This window comes from Gasterosteus aculeatus, chromosome 12 (genome assembly GCF_964276395.1).
Source record: "Gasterosteus aculeatus chromosome 12, fGasAcu3.hap1.1, whole genome shotgun sequence".
Lineage (NCBI taxonomy): Eukaryota > Metazoa > Chordata > Actinopteri > Perciformes > Gasterosteidae > Gasterosteus > Gasterosteus aculeatus.
In genome coordinates, this window is record NC_135700.1 from 12,311,762 (window position 1) to 12,329,121 (window position 17,360).

General features: G+C 44.3%; 1 protein-coding gene across 7 annotated transcripts in view; it reads right to left on the reverse strand.

The window, feature by feature from the left end:
* The window catches only part of zfhx3b (zinc finger homeobox 3b), a 187,403-nt gene that overhangs the window by 42,707 nt on the left and 127,336 nt on the right, over positions 1 to 17,360 (reverse strand). For all 7 annotated transcript variants that reach the window (XM_078084817.1, XM_078084816.1, XM_078084818.1 and 4 more), the window contains one exon: positions 10,615 to 10,846. In XM_078084817.1, the coding sequence (XP_077940943.1) occupies positions 10,615 to 10,846 (232 nt within the window). The remainder of the gene's footprint in view (positions 1 to 10,614; positions 10,847 to 17,360) is intronic.

A 17,360-nucleotide genomic window follows, 5' to 3' on the forward strand; every position in this document is an offset into this window, starting at 1 on the left:
GTCATTAGAAAATCATTAGAAAACCAGCATAAAACCGGGGATTGTGACCACAGTAGGAAAACAATGATTATTCAGTGTATTCCTTGTCCTCTTTGCCTTGGAACCGAGAATAGCTCTGCAGCTGCTATGTGCGCTAAAAGATAGAATATTTGTCATAATTACTGCAGCATTTGAAAATCATTGGCCTACATGAATTACGATACCATTATTTATATGTGTTTGTCTGCCCAAAAGCAAAGTTTTCAATGAGGCTTTGCTTGTGAAATGATTAATGCATTTCCAAGGGGGCATCCGCAAGAGGTCTGTCAATATTTTACAAATCTTTAACCTCAGAAAATGTTAGTTATGTGGGTAGCAAAGACAAATTGATTGAAGCATGCATGAACAAAGTAAATGCAAAATATAACATTAAAAATTGTTTTGTTTTTGGATGCAGTGTCAAAGGTGCTGGGACATAAGAGGGGCCTAAAATAGCTTGGATGTGGAGAAACCACAAACCAATAACTGAACTTTAGACATAGACATCACCATCTTGAGGGAAACGTTTTGAAAAAATGATGTAAAATCTGGTTTTAAGACTGCACATAAGTGTATATATTGTCTACTGTACTCTGATGTAGTACTCTACTTGAAGAAAGGGGGGGACTATCAGTGTCAGAGGTGAGTCTTTACTTTTTGGGGATTTCTCGGCAGCTCCATTATCACAAGCAGCCATCAGCACAAAGATAAAAGATCCTAATGGAGCTGGCCGTGGTGGAGATGAAAGGTGCAGAGATGGCACACTGTTATGAATCTCTAATGCAGCCCCTGTTTCTCACTGACTCCCGGGCCTCTTCCACAGGCTTCCCTGCATCGGGCGCAGCAGTAAAGCTCTCCATGTTTGTGGTAAGGCAGTGACCCTTTGGCCCTTGCTCTCATTGGTTCTGGAAACCATCATATAAAGTTATGCAAAGTCTGGGATACGTTTTTTAATTTCAGATTTTCTCTGGTGGGGCGGGGGCTGTTATAGTGGTACTAAGAGTAGAAAGAGTTTTTCATCAAGTTCAAATGCTTGTTTACAGTAGCTGACTGTCAACGGATTCTTTTGGGGTGAAGATGAGCAGCAGTAATGTAAGAGCAGATTCTTGTCAGGTTTCACAGAATAATTGAACTGACACTTATGAGGAGCAGTTTTCTTTTGATTGCATCACTTGGCATATATTCTCTCTTTTGTCCCATAAACTTGATGCCCTTTGACCAACTGCGAGGTGAAAACACACAGTGGGAGAAGGAGAAACTCTTCCCTACAGTCCCTTTCACAGAACCTAATGGATTGTGAGCACTTAATGCATTAATCAATCAATATCTCTCACTGTACATCAACAACGCGACAAAGTTAGGAAAGGCCGTTGTAACAAAAGAGCTACACTTTCATGCGCACAAAATTGCTCTTCGGTTAGTATTTTTGACCTGTTCTTTTATCATGCATGATTACACCTTTACAAGGCAGAGGGCTTTTAGAAGTGCACTAAATACACTCAGATGAGTTGTTACAAAATTTCCACATGAATATGCTGGATATAGTGATGAAGTGATTATGTATTTAATCGCTCTGGATTGTATCAAACATCAAGACATTCAAATTTAGAAATATTTAATAAGGTTTGATATTCACTTTCTACATCATAACAAAGCCATAACTATATTATGGCTTCATATTTCTCTACACCGCAAGAAGCTTTAGATAAAATAATATTTAAAAAACTCAATCATTATAAGCACTGGAGTGTGTTTCAATAGTTGCCCACTGAAAGTTTTTAGTGCTACGCTGCTCAGTTTTTTCAATCAGTCGGTCAGTCAGAGTTGCTACTGTTGGCTCATTGTGAAACATAACAAAATTATTTTTTAGTGCTAGAGAAAAAATGACTACGTTCTTGGCACAAAGGCAAAACCTTGTGGCCAGAATGTCTGTGAACTTCTTGGTGCAATCAATTTGAATAATTTCCCATTAAATGAATGGATGAAAACTGATAACAAGAATATAAAGATTTCCTTTTGGGGTAAAAGTGGACTCCAGGACTAAAGACTGAGCACAGAAAGGGACCCTTTCCCTCTTTATCTGCATCTTTTAAATAGTGTGGATTATAAAGCAGGACAGAACGGATTGAGTGTGGTGATGCTGGAATAATACGGGACAGGAGGAGAGTGAGGTTCAGGCTAATCATGATGGGGGGCATGTTTCTGAGTCCCGTCCTCAGCACTGGCGGAGCGTGGAAGTAAAGCGTGAAGACAGAGTGGAACGGACAGGAGCTGACTGCAGAGAGCCGGAGAAAAGAAGTGTCCTGAACAAGAGCACAAACTAATGCTATTGTGGTCAATGCACAATGGGTCCTGCAAAGTGACTGCAGAGGTACCTTAAACAAAGAAAGTATTGCCATTCACTCTCCCCCACCCAATTAGATTCTATTGACGTGTTTAACATGACAAAAACACAGCCCATTTTCCTAATTCCGACTGCCATTCCGGCCCCTGTGCCACCTTCAGTCGAGTAAGCCTCTGAACGCTGGCCTGTCTGTTCGACTAACAACGACTTGTGACATGGATTCAAACACATCCACTTTGTTCCCCACTCTACATCTCACACACAAACATGCGCCCCCCTCTCAGCTCTCCCAGGTGCTCGAAACATTCCGCATATACATTAGAGGAACTCATTTCCAGAAACCCAAAGCCGTCGCGAAGGTTAATCATTTTCAGTTATTATTATTTTATTAAAATACCTGGATTCCTTATAATAAAACAAGTAAAAACGTGCTACAAACAAAACAATAGAGATATAAATGGCTTTTGCTCTATAACATCATTTTAGATCACTCACTTCAGTTTTTCTAGATAAACATCAACATATTCTATCAAACTGGCTATTCAAGTGAACATATATGTCTCAAGAAATATTTTCATAAAAAAAATAAAATAAAACATCGGCCTCCTGAGTGGAAACTGGAAAATGTTTTTATAGCAGCACTTGGTCCAACATAGCCGACTAATGCAGAAAAAGGAGACTGTCCTTCCTCCTTGACTGGGCAGCGTAGCTGAATTGACTCGATATGCTGCCTTGTATGCTTACGGAGCAAGCAGCATGAAAATTGACCTTTGCTTGCTTTCTAAACAGTGGATTATTCAACTTAATGCTTCAAATTTGTCAGGGTATTTTTCTGCTGTTTCTAACTTGTTTGCTTTTTCTCTATTACTGTATGCAGGTTTGCAAATTTAGTTTTTCTGTGAAAGGAAATATTTCTAAGAATACTTAGAGATCCATAAATGAACGTGTAAATACACTGAAAACTTTACAGTGTAAATGAAGGTTCCTCGTTCATTTTTTGTTGGTCAATATCATCTATAACGCTCAATCAAGCTCCAAAGGGACAGTGGGAGGAAGATATCCTCAGCCAACTTATAAAATAGCAGCGACAGAGCAGCGTTTCCAGGCACACAAAGAGACACTGTGAGAGATCAGGAGGGACGCCATGAATCACAATGAGTCAAACAGCAGGAATGCCACAAAAAAAATACTATTTTGTCTTAGCATCACCAGGAAGGTGATCACATCTGGCTCAACAGAGTCAGACTGTGGGCGAATTCCCTTCTTTAACAAATAGTCCATTCCCAAGATGACTGCTCACACAGTAGCCACCACACAACACAAGACTGGGCTGTGCTCATCAGCCACAGCGTTCCTCACAACACATGTCCCGAGATAACGTAACATAAGATGTCTCGCTGTGTGTCCGCTCCCCTGGACGCTTCTCTGGTAGCAAGCAGGCCGAGGCTGCTCCGTAATCAATAGCGGCCCACTGTAGACTACACTAACGCTATCACACAGAACACGGTGTGAGAATTCCAGTCTCTCTGCCGATACCCAGCTGTGTGGGGAAAAGAGGAACAATATACGCGGAAGCTAGTCAAATCCAGAATCATTCCCAGGATCCATCTGTGCATAGTTCCCTCTAATGCCCCACGCCACCGACATCACCGACACACAGTGGAGCCTTCCTCCCACTCATATTATCCTTTCCTTTTTTTTTTTTAGCAAACTCATCCATTTCTCTTCACCCACCCTCCTCTCACCCTCCTCAGGTGGTGTGTAGTGTACTGTCAAGCACAGCGCGAATCAATGACTGGTGCGCACGCCCACAGGTAAAAGGTGAGAAAGGTTCACTATTGAATTATTTCTGCACTTCTCTCGTTGCTGCCGTATGCTTGGCTGCTTTTAGTTGATAGTGCTTTTAGCACTCAAAACATGTACATGTGTGTTTTGCGTGTATTCTGTCTCTGTGATTTGTCACGCGAGGGGTTTTTCTTCGCATGAAACATAACGTGTGTTCTCACGCTGAAGCAACGTACGCACACGTGCACTTACACACAGTGTGCTCACTACTTGTGCTTATTTATCAGAGAGTGGACAATGAAAAACAACATCTGTGCTTTCATCCAGTCTTTGTTTCATCTGCCTTTATTCAAATGGAGCTTTTGAAGTGTGAGGGCATCACGCTGCTGGATGGGGCATCCTTCACTCTGGTTTTATTTTGCTGTCAGGGAGGACTATCGTCTCTGCTGGACCCGGGGTGAACTCATCCATAGCACAGATCATGCCCTTTGATCCACAAGCTACCTCTGGGGGGCACAAACAGCCTTATTAAAAATGACTAAATAAAACTTTCCTAGCCTCGACTCAATAGTTGCCAAACTTTACTCCCGTTTCTTCTGGGATGCTGCCTGTGGCCAAATTGAGCTGCCTAATTCTACAGCGAGCAACACTATTCGCCCAACACCAAAACATAGTAACAAGTGAAGCAATCTAAATTGTTTAACAATGTATTGGTTGTAGTTCCTTGACTAGCAAGCATAGGCTTGAACCGCAATCAATATTATAGATGAGGACATGCTGGATGTATGATAATGTGACCCTTGAGTTCAAATAAGAAGCGTGCAGGAAATAAATTAAATATAGCTGAGGAAAAGCCAAACAAGAGAAAATATATCTGCATTGTATTGCAACAGCATGCAAGTTATTTCACTCACAGAGTACATTGTGGAAAATGTGCTGAATACGCATTCTTTGCCAAAGACAATCAACCAAATTGGGTTTAAACCACAACTGGCTCTTTGTAACTGTAATGATGTTAAAAGCGTGAGAGGAGGGGTGTTAGTTACACTAGTGGAGAAGCATTTGTTGAAAAGAACTGCATCATATACTAAAGAAAAGTCCCCTTTCTCACTTAATTGTACTAAAATACTTTAAAGACTTTAATCTGATGCTCTTCTCATTTAAATCAGTCACCCCCCCGCCGTCCTCCAGTTTCTTACGTTGCCCTGTTTCTCAATCATCTCATGCACCTGTATGGCAGTGACACCACTGCTGCTATAATTAAACCCATCACGACCATCATGTCTCTTTCCCTCTAATCTATCCTCTCCCCTCCACTGGCTGTGTCTATCTGGAACCACAGAATCCGAGGCATGAGCCTTGACTGACAGCCCCCCCCGCGGAGCCTGTGGTCACTCCGTGTCCGTGACATGAGGGGCGGAGGGCTCCTGCATTACCTCCTTCCCCTCCCTCTGAGCCCTTCCTCCTGATCCTGCCACCCGGCACCTCGCACCACCTCCGCTCCAAGAGCCGGCAGCAAAGCAGCGAGGCCTGAAAATAGAACTCATTAACACGTTCAGTAAGTAGAAATGAGATGACCGCCTCCTGATGGACTGTCTATCTTTTGGATCAGCTTTCAAGAAGAGTGTGCGGTAATGACAAGAGCGAGGGAAACCAATATTATAATGTGCTGCCAGTCTCCTCTGAAAATGGGCCCGATGACAGTTCGAGCCTCTCGCGCCCACACATGTCCTAATTCTCTATGTGGACACCTATGTGTGTGCCCATTTACGGCTATGCGAGTTGGAAAAATAAATTCTGGCGCATATTTACACCCACATGACATAACTGACGCGAGCGTCATACATGGGGCTCCAAACATACAGGGCACGCACAAGACACCGTTTTAACTATTCCTCATTGACGGTGTCATTTCCCTTATTGTCGCTTTGTGCATATAAACACTCAACGTTGACATTTATGCTGCCCTTGTTCTCTTCGAAGCCGGATCAATTGGACAGGCTGGCAGAACCGGGACACATTACCGGCCTTGCAGCCAACGAGGGTTCATTCGGGTGGGGTTGTAAAAACCTGGACAGAAGACATTTTTATTCACAGCCAATCCCAGGATAGTGTGGTGGCTTTCTGGTCAATTTGCTATTACAAGACGAGCGCGCATTCAGACCAAACTGGTTCATAAAGCAGGGGGCGCAGGGAAAGAATAGATTTGATTGTGTTAGTTAAAGCGGAATGGTCGCATGAATGCTGATGGACAACTGGAAAATCCACGAAGCCGTCATTTTGGCTTTTTAATAAACGTCTAGTCCTTTGTAATATTTTCAAAATGAAAAGTAATGTATTTATTATTATTATTTTATTTGGCGCGTTCTGTGGACAGCAAACAATTTCCTATGCCGCCTCGATGCCCTTCGGACAGGGATTAGAAGGCAGGCGACGGACGGAGGCCCGGCTGAGCTGCAGAACCCTCTGGGGCCCCGTACTCATCCGGGCCTGCACCGTCCTCATCCTCATATCCACTCTGCATCGCGAGCGCAATAACTGCCTTTATTAAAAGTGCACTGCGGCAGTGTCTGTCTATACAACTTACTCTCAGATTGGCCGTAATGTGGCATGTAGAGAGAGTCTTGTGGTTAGGGGCTACAATATCCTGTTTCTGGAAAGGTTTACTTTGCATTGTAACGAGCACAAATAACGGAGGACATTCCAGAAATGTTTTCCTCTGGGCCCTGAGGGGAGCAGAAGCTCAGACTATGGCCATTGCACGTCATCAGAGCGTGGCCCGGCTCACCTCTGATTTTACCTGGCTTTAGCAGCTTACACTTAGCCACTGGACATGCAGATAGCATGGTGTGATGTGTATGAAGGCGGCGGAGCGTAAAACCATGTTAATAAGTTGTAGAAAGGACCTAGAAGTGGGGCACTCATTAAAGGATGAAGGATATAGTGCACATTAGAGATATTAGTAAGTCAACCTTTTTTGACAGATTAGATATCAACATGTTCCCTTTCTTCAATTTCAATGTGAGCTCTGAGATCTCATGACAATCTGAAAACATAAAGCTGCAGTCTATGTTGCAGTCCATTCTCCAGCTTTTATAGAGCATCTCAAGAATTATGCGGCATGAGGAAAGGGAATAAAATGACCTCTGTTGTGAAGACAGGCCTTCCTATGAGATGAGTGTGACCCTGAAGCTGCACTTTGTTTAGCCAAACAAACAATGGATGTCATTTTGAATAGTACTGTTATGCCGTCATTTGTATGCACCCTTATGCACACAGTTCCACTGCCCGGTTCCTCAAACTGGTCCTTAAGTAACACCGATCAGCACCGGAGGCTTAAGTTCTACTTACAAGCGCTCCAGGTGTGCGGAGTAACAGTAAGGTGACCGATTCGCTAACTAGTCTCTGCCCCTTTACACCCAGGCCTCTGTGTCCTGAGGAGTGGTGGCAGCCCAGGCAGCCCCAGCCTTCCCCTTCCCAGCCTGGTCGACCCGCAGACAAGGATTTCCTCCTGCGACCAGAGCCAAGCCGTCACAGCCCAGCGATCAAGGGCCTGCCATCTGTGACGGAGGCAGATTTACAGCGAGCGCTAATCCACATTGTCAGCCAAGTTCGTTTTCCATCTCCGCCTCCTCCATAAACATAGACGCACGCCAATGAAAAGATAACGAATATTTTACCCTTATAAAATGTTCTTGCCTGAATCTCGTTTTCTCTCTCACACACAGAACAAAGCAAGTGATTCTCACAGAAGGGCATCCAGCCTTCTGTGCAATTTAACTTTGCCCTTTTTAGAGCCATGATCCCATTGTGTTCTACCTTCAAAAAATAACTTTGATGATTTTTTCAATAATTCTATTAAATGTCAACTGAGAAACCTCAATGTGTCACTGAGTTATATGCCCTGGTGAACATCGTTCATACTGAATAGGGTCATCACTCACCCAACGTCGCTCAAGCTCTTACACCCAAGCTCCCCAAATGTTTTTGCATTCGCTCCACGCCGTTTTCTCTTGTTTAGTAGTGACGTATATCGGTCACTCATACGCACCAATCCAGATGCTTAACGGCGTCAGCAGTCGCCATTAAAAAAAAACAACCTAGCTTTGACATTGACGTGACACTAGCTTACACCTTTTCTCTGTAAGCACTAAGCCTAAAATCATTTTTGTGCTCATGCTGTCAAATCAGATGTCCTCACAAGTGGGTACTTTTAATATTTCCCTCCCGCCTTCTGTGTCACATACATGTCTCTCTTTTTTTGTGTCTACTTGCCACCTGGTAATGAGCCGCCATCCTAACTCCTAGAATCACTGCTGCAGACAGTCATCACTGAGCATTATTCAGTGATCTCTGCACACAGGGCAGCACTGTGCGGCTGGGGTCCGTCTTTGGTCCCTTTGTTTCTACACATATAAAAGGGTTAAAAAAGACAAATGGAGGCGGAGCCATAAAGAAACATGCTTAAGCTGCACAATTCCAGTATGAGCAAGAATTCAAACAATGCAAGCCTTTGACTCCTGTGTTAGTCTAATTAGAAAGAAACCTAATTTCTGCTGCACTTGCTCTCCTTGGACATCCAGTCCGGAGGAGACAAGTGGCCACGAATCCCTGCAGTCTGCTGCATCCTTATAAGGGGCATTAATATGCAACAGTGTGAAGTGTAAAACACACCAAAAGGAATTTCACTGTTGTCATAGAAAGGAATCAGTTGCCGTAAGCTGTGAGGTGTTTTAACGAGCCAAAGGACGCTCGACCACTTTAGAAACTATTCGTCAACCACAAAAAAAAGGGGCGCTGTGCAACAGAAGAGCTAGCAAATCGGAAATGAAATATCATGGGAATGGTTGCGCTCTAGTGGAGGGGCGGGGCTGGGAGGTGAGCCAGCGCAGCTGAGGCGGTTGAAACAAGGCTGTGCAAGATGTTAGAAGCGTTAGAAGTGGTCAGCTATTTTAGAGTTGCATTTGATCAAAACGCTTCTTCTTAGTTTAATTAACATTATTATGTTAAGAAACAGATGGAGGTAATGCTGGATTTAAAAAACGATATATATATGATCCAAGTAATATTGCGTCATAGTTACTGATGTTGTGTTTATGAGTCTATCTGTCTGGGGCTTGTTGTAAAAGAGCAGAATGAAGGCGCCTTTTAATTCGGTGAATATTAGTGGTCTGCCCAAGTACAGTAAGTGAAGGTATATTGTATTGTGATGATGCTCTGCAGGGAAGTAACTGCTGTCAATGTGTGTCTAAAGGTACTACCCACACACAGCCCCACTGCAGGGGCCCATTACCTAACCTAAAGCTTGAATCCCTCAACCGGGCCCAAACATGGGCATCTAGCTACAAAAAAAAACCTATTATGTTTTTTGAGAAAGGACAACAGCTAAACCAATGAAAAAAAAAGCCAATTCTCAGACCTCCAACCCCCAACCCCTTTTAACCTAAACGGCCTCTTCCTCCTGCCTTTGCATGTTCCCCTGTCCACTGCACTGTAGTCATTAACATATTTGGAGTGCAGCGAGCAGAAAGCTTAATTGTCCCTAATTGCTCGGCTAAATATGTTCTCTAATGATTTGCTTCAGATCTGTGACTGCCTTTTGCGCAATTTCCCGGCCGCCGGCTTCATTATCCCTGCCTCCTTGGAACAAAGCATCTTCACAGACTGATGCCCCCCCCCGCCCTCCCACACTACCCCCTCCTCCTCCTCGCCCCTTCCCCGTATGTATGTGTGCGAGGGAAGTAATGGTTCCCTCTTGGAGGGACATACAATAGAGCCTCTTTGTCGGGGCAAAGGAGTTAAAGCGATTGGAAAACCAAATCTGCTAAGAAAGAGTGTTAATTGACCGCAGCTCACGCTTCCTAATCAGTCCATTATAAGTGAGCAGCCCAGGCACTTTGTTTCAGCCGTACTACTGTTGTTGTAGCTGTGTTTTTGTTGTTGTTGCAGCTGCTGTTGTTGTTGTTGTGGTTCTTCATCTCCTCCTTATCTGGCCTTAATGCTCTGTCTCAATATGTCTTTGATGGCTGGGAAGGACAGCTCCCATCAACAGAGTTCACTGCTTTTGCCGCATTAAGGCAGGATTATTTTGTTTAAATGAGATTGACCTAAAATACGATCAACATGGAAAATACACTTAATGACGTTACAGAAATAAGTTATTGGAACCAGATTGACATAACTCCCAGGAATGTCTTTAACAGTGTGAGAAAATGTCAGACATCTATATTTGATATTAGCGCATCGGCATTTCAATTATGGCCAGATCTTAAAAACAAATCAGGCAAAAACTCAGGTCAATGTAAAATGCTGATTTGGATTACTCAGACATATAAAGTGTACCAGCAACGCGGTGTGAGTGTTTGTGTGGACGAGAGACGCGGCAGCAGAGGCCGACAGATACAAAGAGAAGTCAGACACATACACAGAGATCCGAACAAAAAGGCCCACAGGGGAAAGTTTCTGACCTGTATCAGAAGAAGAGCACTTGCGGATGGTGAAGATGGAGCTGAGGTCCTCCTCCTCCTCCGGCAGGCCCTTCTGCAAGCGCTGAAGCTTCCGGAGGCTCTCGCTGCGCTGGTGTTTCATGGAGCGCACATGCTGGATCAGATTGAGCTTGGCCTTGGTGGAGTAGTTACACAGCACACAGTGGTAGTAGCAGGCATCACCCTCCACCGCATTTTCGTGCTGCTGCAGGTGCTGTGGGAGGGAATGAAGAGAGAGAGAGAGAGAGAGAGAGAGAGAGAGAGAGAGAGAGAGAGGCAGGGGGAGAGAGAGAGGGAGAGAGAAGGAACATGGAGAAGGAGGGAGGAAAAGCGGTTATTGCAGGTGGCAGCTAGCTGGCTAGGCACCACCGACTCACTTTCACTCAAACAGTTGGCAAATGAACAAATCAATTCCCAATCACAGCCCTGTTGTTTAACATCCAGACCTCTTCCACTTCAGGACAACTGTTTGGACTGCGCACTTTGTCCGCGTGAGTGTCTGTATCAGCGGGCTAACAGGACAGGAGAGCCCGAGGACGCACGCAAATCTCAGGGGCACGAGCGCCGGCAGGCATCAGCCACCCTTCCGAAGCCGCGGGTCTGCAGCCTCGCAGACGGAAAGGGAGCATTGATCCCCTTCACTCAACAGAAGCCTCCCGTCTGTGAAAAGGAAACTCCAAACATCTGCTTGTTTCACGCATGGAATACTAAATATTGATCACGGCGAGTTAAATCCTCGCTCTCTCGGAGAAAGAGAGGCGATGTGAGCCGGTGGTTGAGGCAGGAGGGGGGTTCAGTACACTCTGAGAGAGAGAAACTGCGACGTTCCACCACCGAAGGACGACGGGAGATCTGAACTAGTATTGACCTGTCAACCCCAGCACTTCCTCCAACACTCAACAGCAGGCCTAGCGCAGCCTTCAGCCCATCCTCCGCGGTGTCACAACATGCCTAATGCCCCGTGGTGACACCAAACCACCGCAGCCTCTTGTCACACCACAGAACTCCAATCTAATTACCTCCTGCATGGTTCAATCAATGATGCAAGGCCGACACAATATGGCGGGGGCGCGATGTGAGCATCTGAGTTATTGACCACCATCCTAAAGAATCACACTGATTGTTTCAGAGTGTTTACAGTGAAAGACTCGGTATGGCCACTTGTGTCATGCCTGTCATGAGCCGCTCCTGACATCAAACTCTGGAGTCTCGCTGTGGATTTGTATGGCTGCGATCAATGCAAATCACCAAATGCTTCCTCTTTTTCCCCTGATCTTTTGGAGACACGTCTCTTGTAAGGCGTGCTGAGCCCAAACAATTGTCTTTATTTAAATATAAATGTTAAATATATAACAATATATTTATATATTATATATTTTCTATTTAATAAATAAATAAATTCATGTAAATGAAAAACTATTTTGGTAAACTATAGATTTAAAAGTTAAATTAAGTATTAACATCTGCTATTTCTAACCAGATAAAATGCACTGATGACTATTAAGTTGTCGTAAGAGAAGATAATTACTGAAATCATTATGGTTAATTATCATTAACAGTGCTGAGACGATGTTGAAAGCTTTTGATTAAAGTTGAGTTAATCTATGTAGCAATCCCGCATTGAAACAGACTAGAGATCCTGCATTTATTTACCTAACACAGGCTAACATTTCATCAAAAAAGGTACAAAAAGACCCCTTTGTCAAGAATGAACTGAACTGTCCTCTCTCACACTGGATGCCCTGGTTGGCTGGATGGAAAATGTAAAAGCATTTGGAACATTAGACATTTAACCACATTATATCTAAATCAGGTGTTGACAGGAGAGTAGAAAAAAAGAGTCATAACAATATTATACCTCACTAACATGCTCTTGTCCCTTTCTCCTAATGTTTAATTTTCTGGCAATTGTGTCATATTGCTATGGGGTTTTCTGAGCTATTGTGTTTCATTCTCTTTGGTTTCATATTTCTTACTTCTACACCTAAAATGTGCATTAAGACACCGCTTCCAGGAAAACGAATAAGAGGTTTTTTTTTCTCTCTCTATTTTGTGAGCCCCACAGCACAACTTAATAGAGTTATTAGGTGATTGTAAGAGGCTCTGTGTCTCTGTGTGCTCTCCCTTCTCGCCTCGTTTTAAGCCATCCGTGATGTCATGAATAGGTGTTGCAGGATATTGTGGGAGCCCTCCTCCTTCTCCTTTTCCTCTGTGCACAAACATTGCATCAGAACAAAGGTAGAGAGAAACTTGAGAGACCGATTCAGTTATAGATAACACCAAATCCATCATGCAAACTGCTTTTACTCATAGCAGATGTCTTGAATTAAAAAAAAAGAGCGTTCTTGCTGCAAATGACTCAAGGCTCCAAAAAAAGAGAGGCTAGTTCAAAAAAATGACAGCACCTGACCAAAACTTCAAAGATAGTCCCAGGAGGTAGGGAAAAATCCTGGAAGTTTTATAGTTTCCCATAAAAAGCACAGGGTTTATATAGGAGTGAACCCGAGACCGCCTGCCCCTGAATCGACCATAACTCACTATAAACCTGACGGGCCAAGAAGACGGCCTCAACAGAGCTAAAATGTGCCTGACCCAGGGCTTGTAGCTCTGTCTACAATGTCAAACGTCTACACCTGTGAACCACCGCTTTGCCCATCCCTGCGTTGGCTATGACCCAATGGGGTCTGCAACATTTTAAAGTCAGAGAACGGGGCGAGAGACCCAACCAAAGAGTGATCAGCGAGGAGGCCCCTGCTCGTTCAGTATTCCAGAGAGGGCGCAGGCAGAATGATACCATACCTGAGAGAATAGCATGGCTCAACCCGTGAGTGCAAAACCCCTCTGATCATCACGTGCGCTTACTCCATCTAACTTTTCACCGGATTATCCAAAGGATTATGGCGAAGACCACAACCACAGTATGGACTCGGTACTCTCGCAGCTCGTCGGCCTCACGCGCATGCATCGGACTTTGAATGTGAAACACAATAATGCACGAGACAGGGTCAATGTCTGTTTCCTATGAACCTGCAAAGGAGCCCCTGGTTGATAAATCACCTCAAACTGGAGTGCAGGAATTTGGCGGCTTAATGAAAAAGTCATGGTGAGCTGGGAGGAGTTGGTCGGCCCGACTGTGGGTTTTCTAAGCCGCCTGTCGAGGCCCCAACGAGAGGGAAGCTATGGAGCATAACGCAGGGCATTCCGAATCCTTTTGAATGTACCGTCTAATTTACCAGATTAGATTACAAAGAAACTTTGATTGTAGGTACATATACTACAGCCATATTTTGATACTGCAGTCTTTTGAATGAAAGATGCTTATGAAAGATTGAGGCTGGTTGAGTAACTCTTAATCATACTTATCTCCATTGGTTGAAAGAAATCATGAGAAATCAACATCCATCTGTTCTTTCTACTGAACGGCCCGGCTGTAAAACGGTTTTGTTCAGTGGTGACTTTACTAGCTGAAAAATCATGGTTTTTTCAAGCCTCTCGCTTCCATGGAGCACCTTGTCTCTTACTGTGGAGGCTGAAGCAGTGCTCTGTGCTGTTTCAGGTAAAGAGGGACAGGGGCGGTGTGGGCACCACCCCATCCTCTCTTACACAACTCAACCGTGCTCCTTGCCCTCTGAGTGGGCAATACACGCCTGTATCAGTTTCACCACCCACCCAGAGCACTGCAGATATCTGCATTTCTATCCACTTAAATGCAAAGTAAAAGTGCACCTTTAACACAAAACAGTGTGGTTGCCGAGAGAGTCCAACTAACACAAGATAGAGGTGGGTATTACTGGAAGGGTGGAAGGGAAACAGACAGCCAGTAATTCCAAAGAATGGCTCCCAATGGAGCAGTATAATAGAGCATGTACAAGCAAGCAGCACGTCCAACAATATGGACAATAGCAACATCAGAGTCGTCCACATGCAAACATGCAGTCTCTCTAATAAAAAACACATACCACCACAATTATTCCATAATTCCCGTCATTGAATTTGGCAGTGCTCTTAACACAAAATGAATGCATTAAAACAGATGACTGTGAGCTAAATAGCATTCAATTCTAAGAGCTGCTGCCAAATTCCTTCTGTGAGATATTCAGAATATCTGCCTGGATGTTTGTTGCTTTGTAACTGTCCTTCCCTCTTCTCAGCACAAAAAGATGGAAAATTGCAATTCACACACAAGTCATTGGATTAATACAGGCCCGTCTCTTTCTTTGAATGATACGATTTGACCCTCTGAGGTCACAGTGGTGGGAGTCAGTTAGGAGTTTTCCCTATCACTTGGAAAGGGAAGGTAAAAACTAGTCATGGGCTTGAAATGTGTTGGAATGAGTCAAGCAGCACCTTTGTTATTCAAACATAGTGACGTCTTGGCAGCAATCATAACCAGTGAGGTAACTCGATTGCAGTCTGAAGGGAAACAATGTAATGGGCTTGAAACACACCAGGACCAAAAGGGAGGGGAAACAAACATGTATGGTCAATCGCTGTCGGCCATACACATGTACCTATGCAGTACATGCTTAGTCCTTACTATCCTGTTCTATCCAAAAGGGAAAACAAGAAAAGTAGTTTTCCCAAGCACGGCCTAATTACGGAGGTTATGAATCAAGATCATGTTTCATTTTAAAAACACACGTTTGAATGATGAGGATAAAGTTTGGGGTTGCGATCTAGTCAATGAAACTATTTTGATTTAATGACCCCTGTCTTTCCAGCAGCAGCGTATTTGTACATATGCAGAGGCTTGTTTCTCATAAATCTGCACTGTGGGAACCCCCTGGAACGTAAGCAAGTTATTTAGGAAAGCAAAGCCGAGTGTGTGAAGTCAGTGAGTGCTCGCTGTTTGGCCTGTGTTCCCCCGTCCGCCAGCAGGACGAAGCACAGCTCCAACCACAGGCCCCTCCGGGTGCCAAGTGCGGCGGCTGCTTTGAATTAGCCACTGCAAGCTGCAACGTGCATGAAACTTAGCTTGTGGATTAGAGGGACTGTATATTCCGGGCTAAAACTGCCTACACAGTGCTTCCCAAACCTCATCGTCACCCTTGTCCTTTCTTCTCCTTTACCCCTCCTAGCACCGACCACCTCTCCACCACATCCTGTCCCTCTGTGCTACTTCTTCTGCCTTGCTGTAGAAATGATCCACAACTAGTGGTGAATAAAAAACAGGCTAAATATTTGTCTCTGGGAGGGAATAGAGAAACAAAACGGACCTCTGTGTCGTCTCTCAGACGGAGGGCTGTAGGTGGAGAGAGTTACTTACGTAGGCCTGTGAAAACCAAGCAGTAGGGGAGGGGTCATGGAGACACTTAAAGACAATATAGCTACTGGTGCTCCACTCCCACCACTCTTACTTACTTTAACATTAAATAAAGCAATAATTATTGAATTCCGTTTGAATGAGTAAGATGCTAGAAAGTAAACAATGGGAACATAATTGCGGAGGGGAGGCAATCAATGCAGGCAGTCATTTGGGCCATGTTGATTGTGTTGGCTGCTGTATGTGTAAGTATGTGCACTGCGAATCTCAGATGAGCTAAGGAGTACATGCAGTGACAAGGAGCTGAGTAATACACTCCCCCATGCGCACGCACAAAACAAGAGTTGGGTAATCCCTCCTTCAATAATGACCCAGGGCTCTAAACAATGGTTCTCAATCACCTGATCGATGCGTCCACATAATTCATGTGGGAGTCACTGTCTTTGAATGGGGGAAGAGGCGGAGGATAAGCAAGCGGGCGGTAGGGAGATCAATGCCCTGTGTGGTGATAACGAGGCCTGGGCCGATGCCCACAGGAGCCCGACGCCGGTGCCCAGGGTCTTTCTCATTAGGAACATTTGGATAAGCATGGCTATACATACGTAATGTGCACTTCTCATCGTAGCCAGATAAACACATTTCCTCTTTCTTAATGAGCTCGGTCCTGCTTTAGTGACACACAGCGATGACTCAAAAGTAGGCAGGGAATGATGTCAATATCCAAATAAGAAGAAAAAAAGAAAAGAAAAATAGAGTAAAGCAAATTAACAACAAGCTGTTGGCCTCCTCTTTCAGTAGCTAATTAACAGCTTAACCCCCTGGTGAGTTTATGAAAGCCTCGCTGGGAGGAGCTTGCTCGTATTGCAGTGCAATGAGACGGCCTGCAGGAGGCGGAAGCAGGGTGGAGCCATGGGGAAACCCAAACAACTGTTACACACACTTGATGACATGTGTAGTGGCAAGATACCATGTGGAGCATATTGGGGCAAAGCAGGACCTTCCCCAGCCCTTCTCTTCACTGCCCAGAGAGAGAGAGAGAGAGAGAGAGTCAACGTCACAACCGTCCATTTTGTACAGCGGCGACAGTAATTATTTATTATCACTTATTTTTTTCAGGAGGAGGCAGGAGGCACTTAGCGGGCGGAGAGTTTCCGATTTTGAGTTTGGGTAACAGGTGGTTTGGGGAGTTTTTCCTGTGCCGATGGTGGGTTTCGGGACAGAGGATGTTGTATGTGTGCAGACTGTAAAGCCCTCTGAGGCAAATTTGCAATTTGCGATTTTGGGCTATACTAAATAAAATAAACTGAATTGAATTGGTTGAACGAGTGAAACTGTTATCACAACCCCAACTCATGACACTATGGAGGAAAATAAGTCTTAACTGTTATCATGCAGTTAAAAATAAAACTAAACTGTAATACATCAAACTCTTAAGGCTACAATGACATTGTCATACGAAACAGAG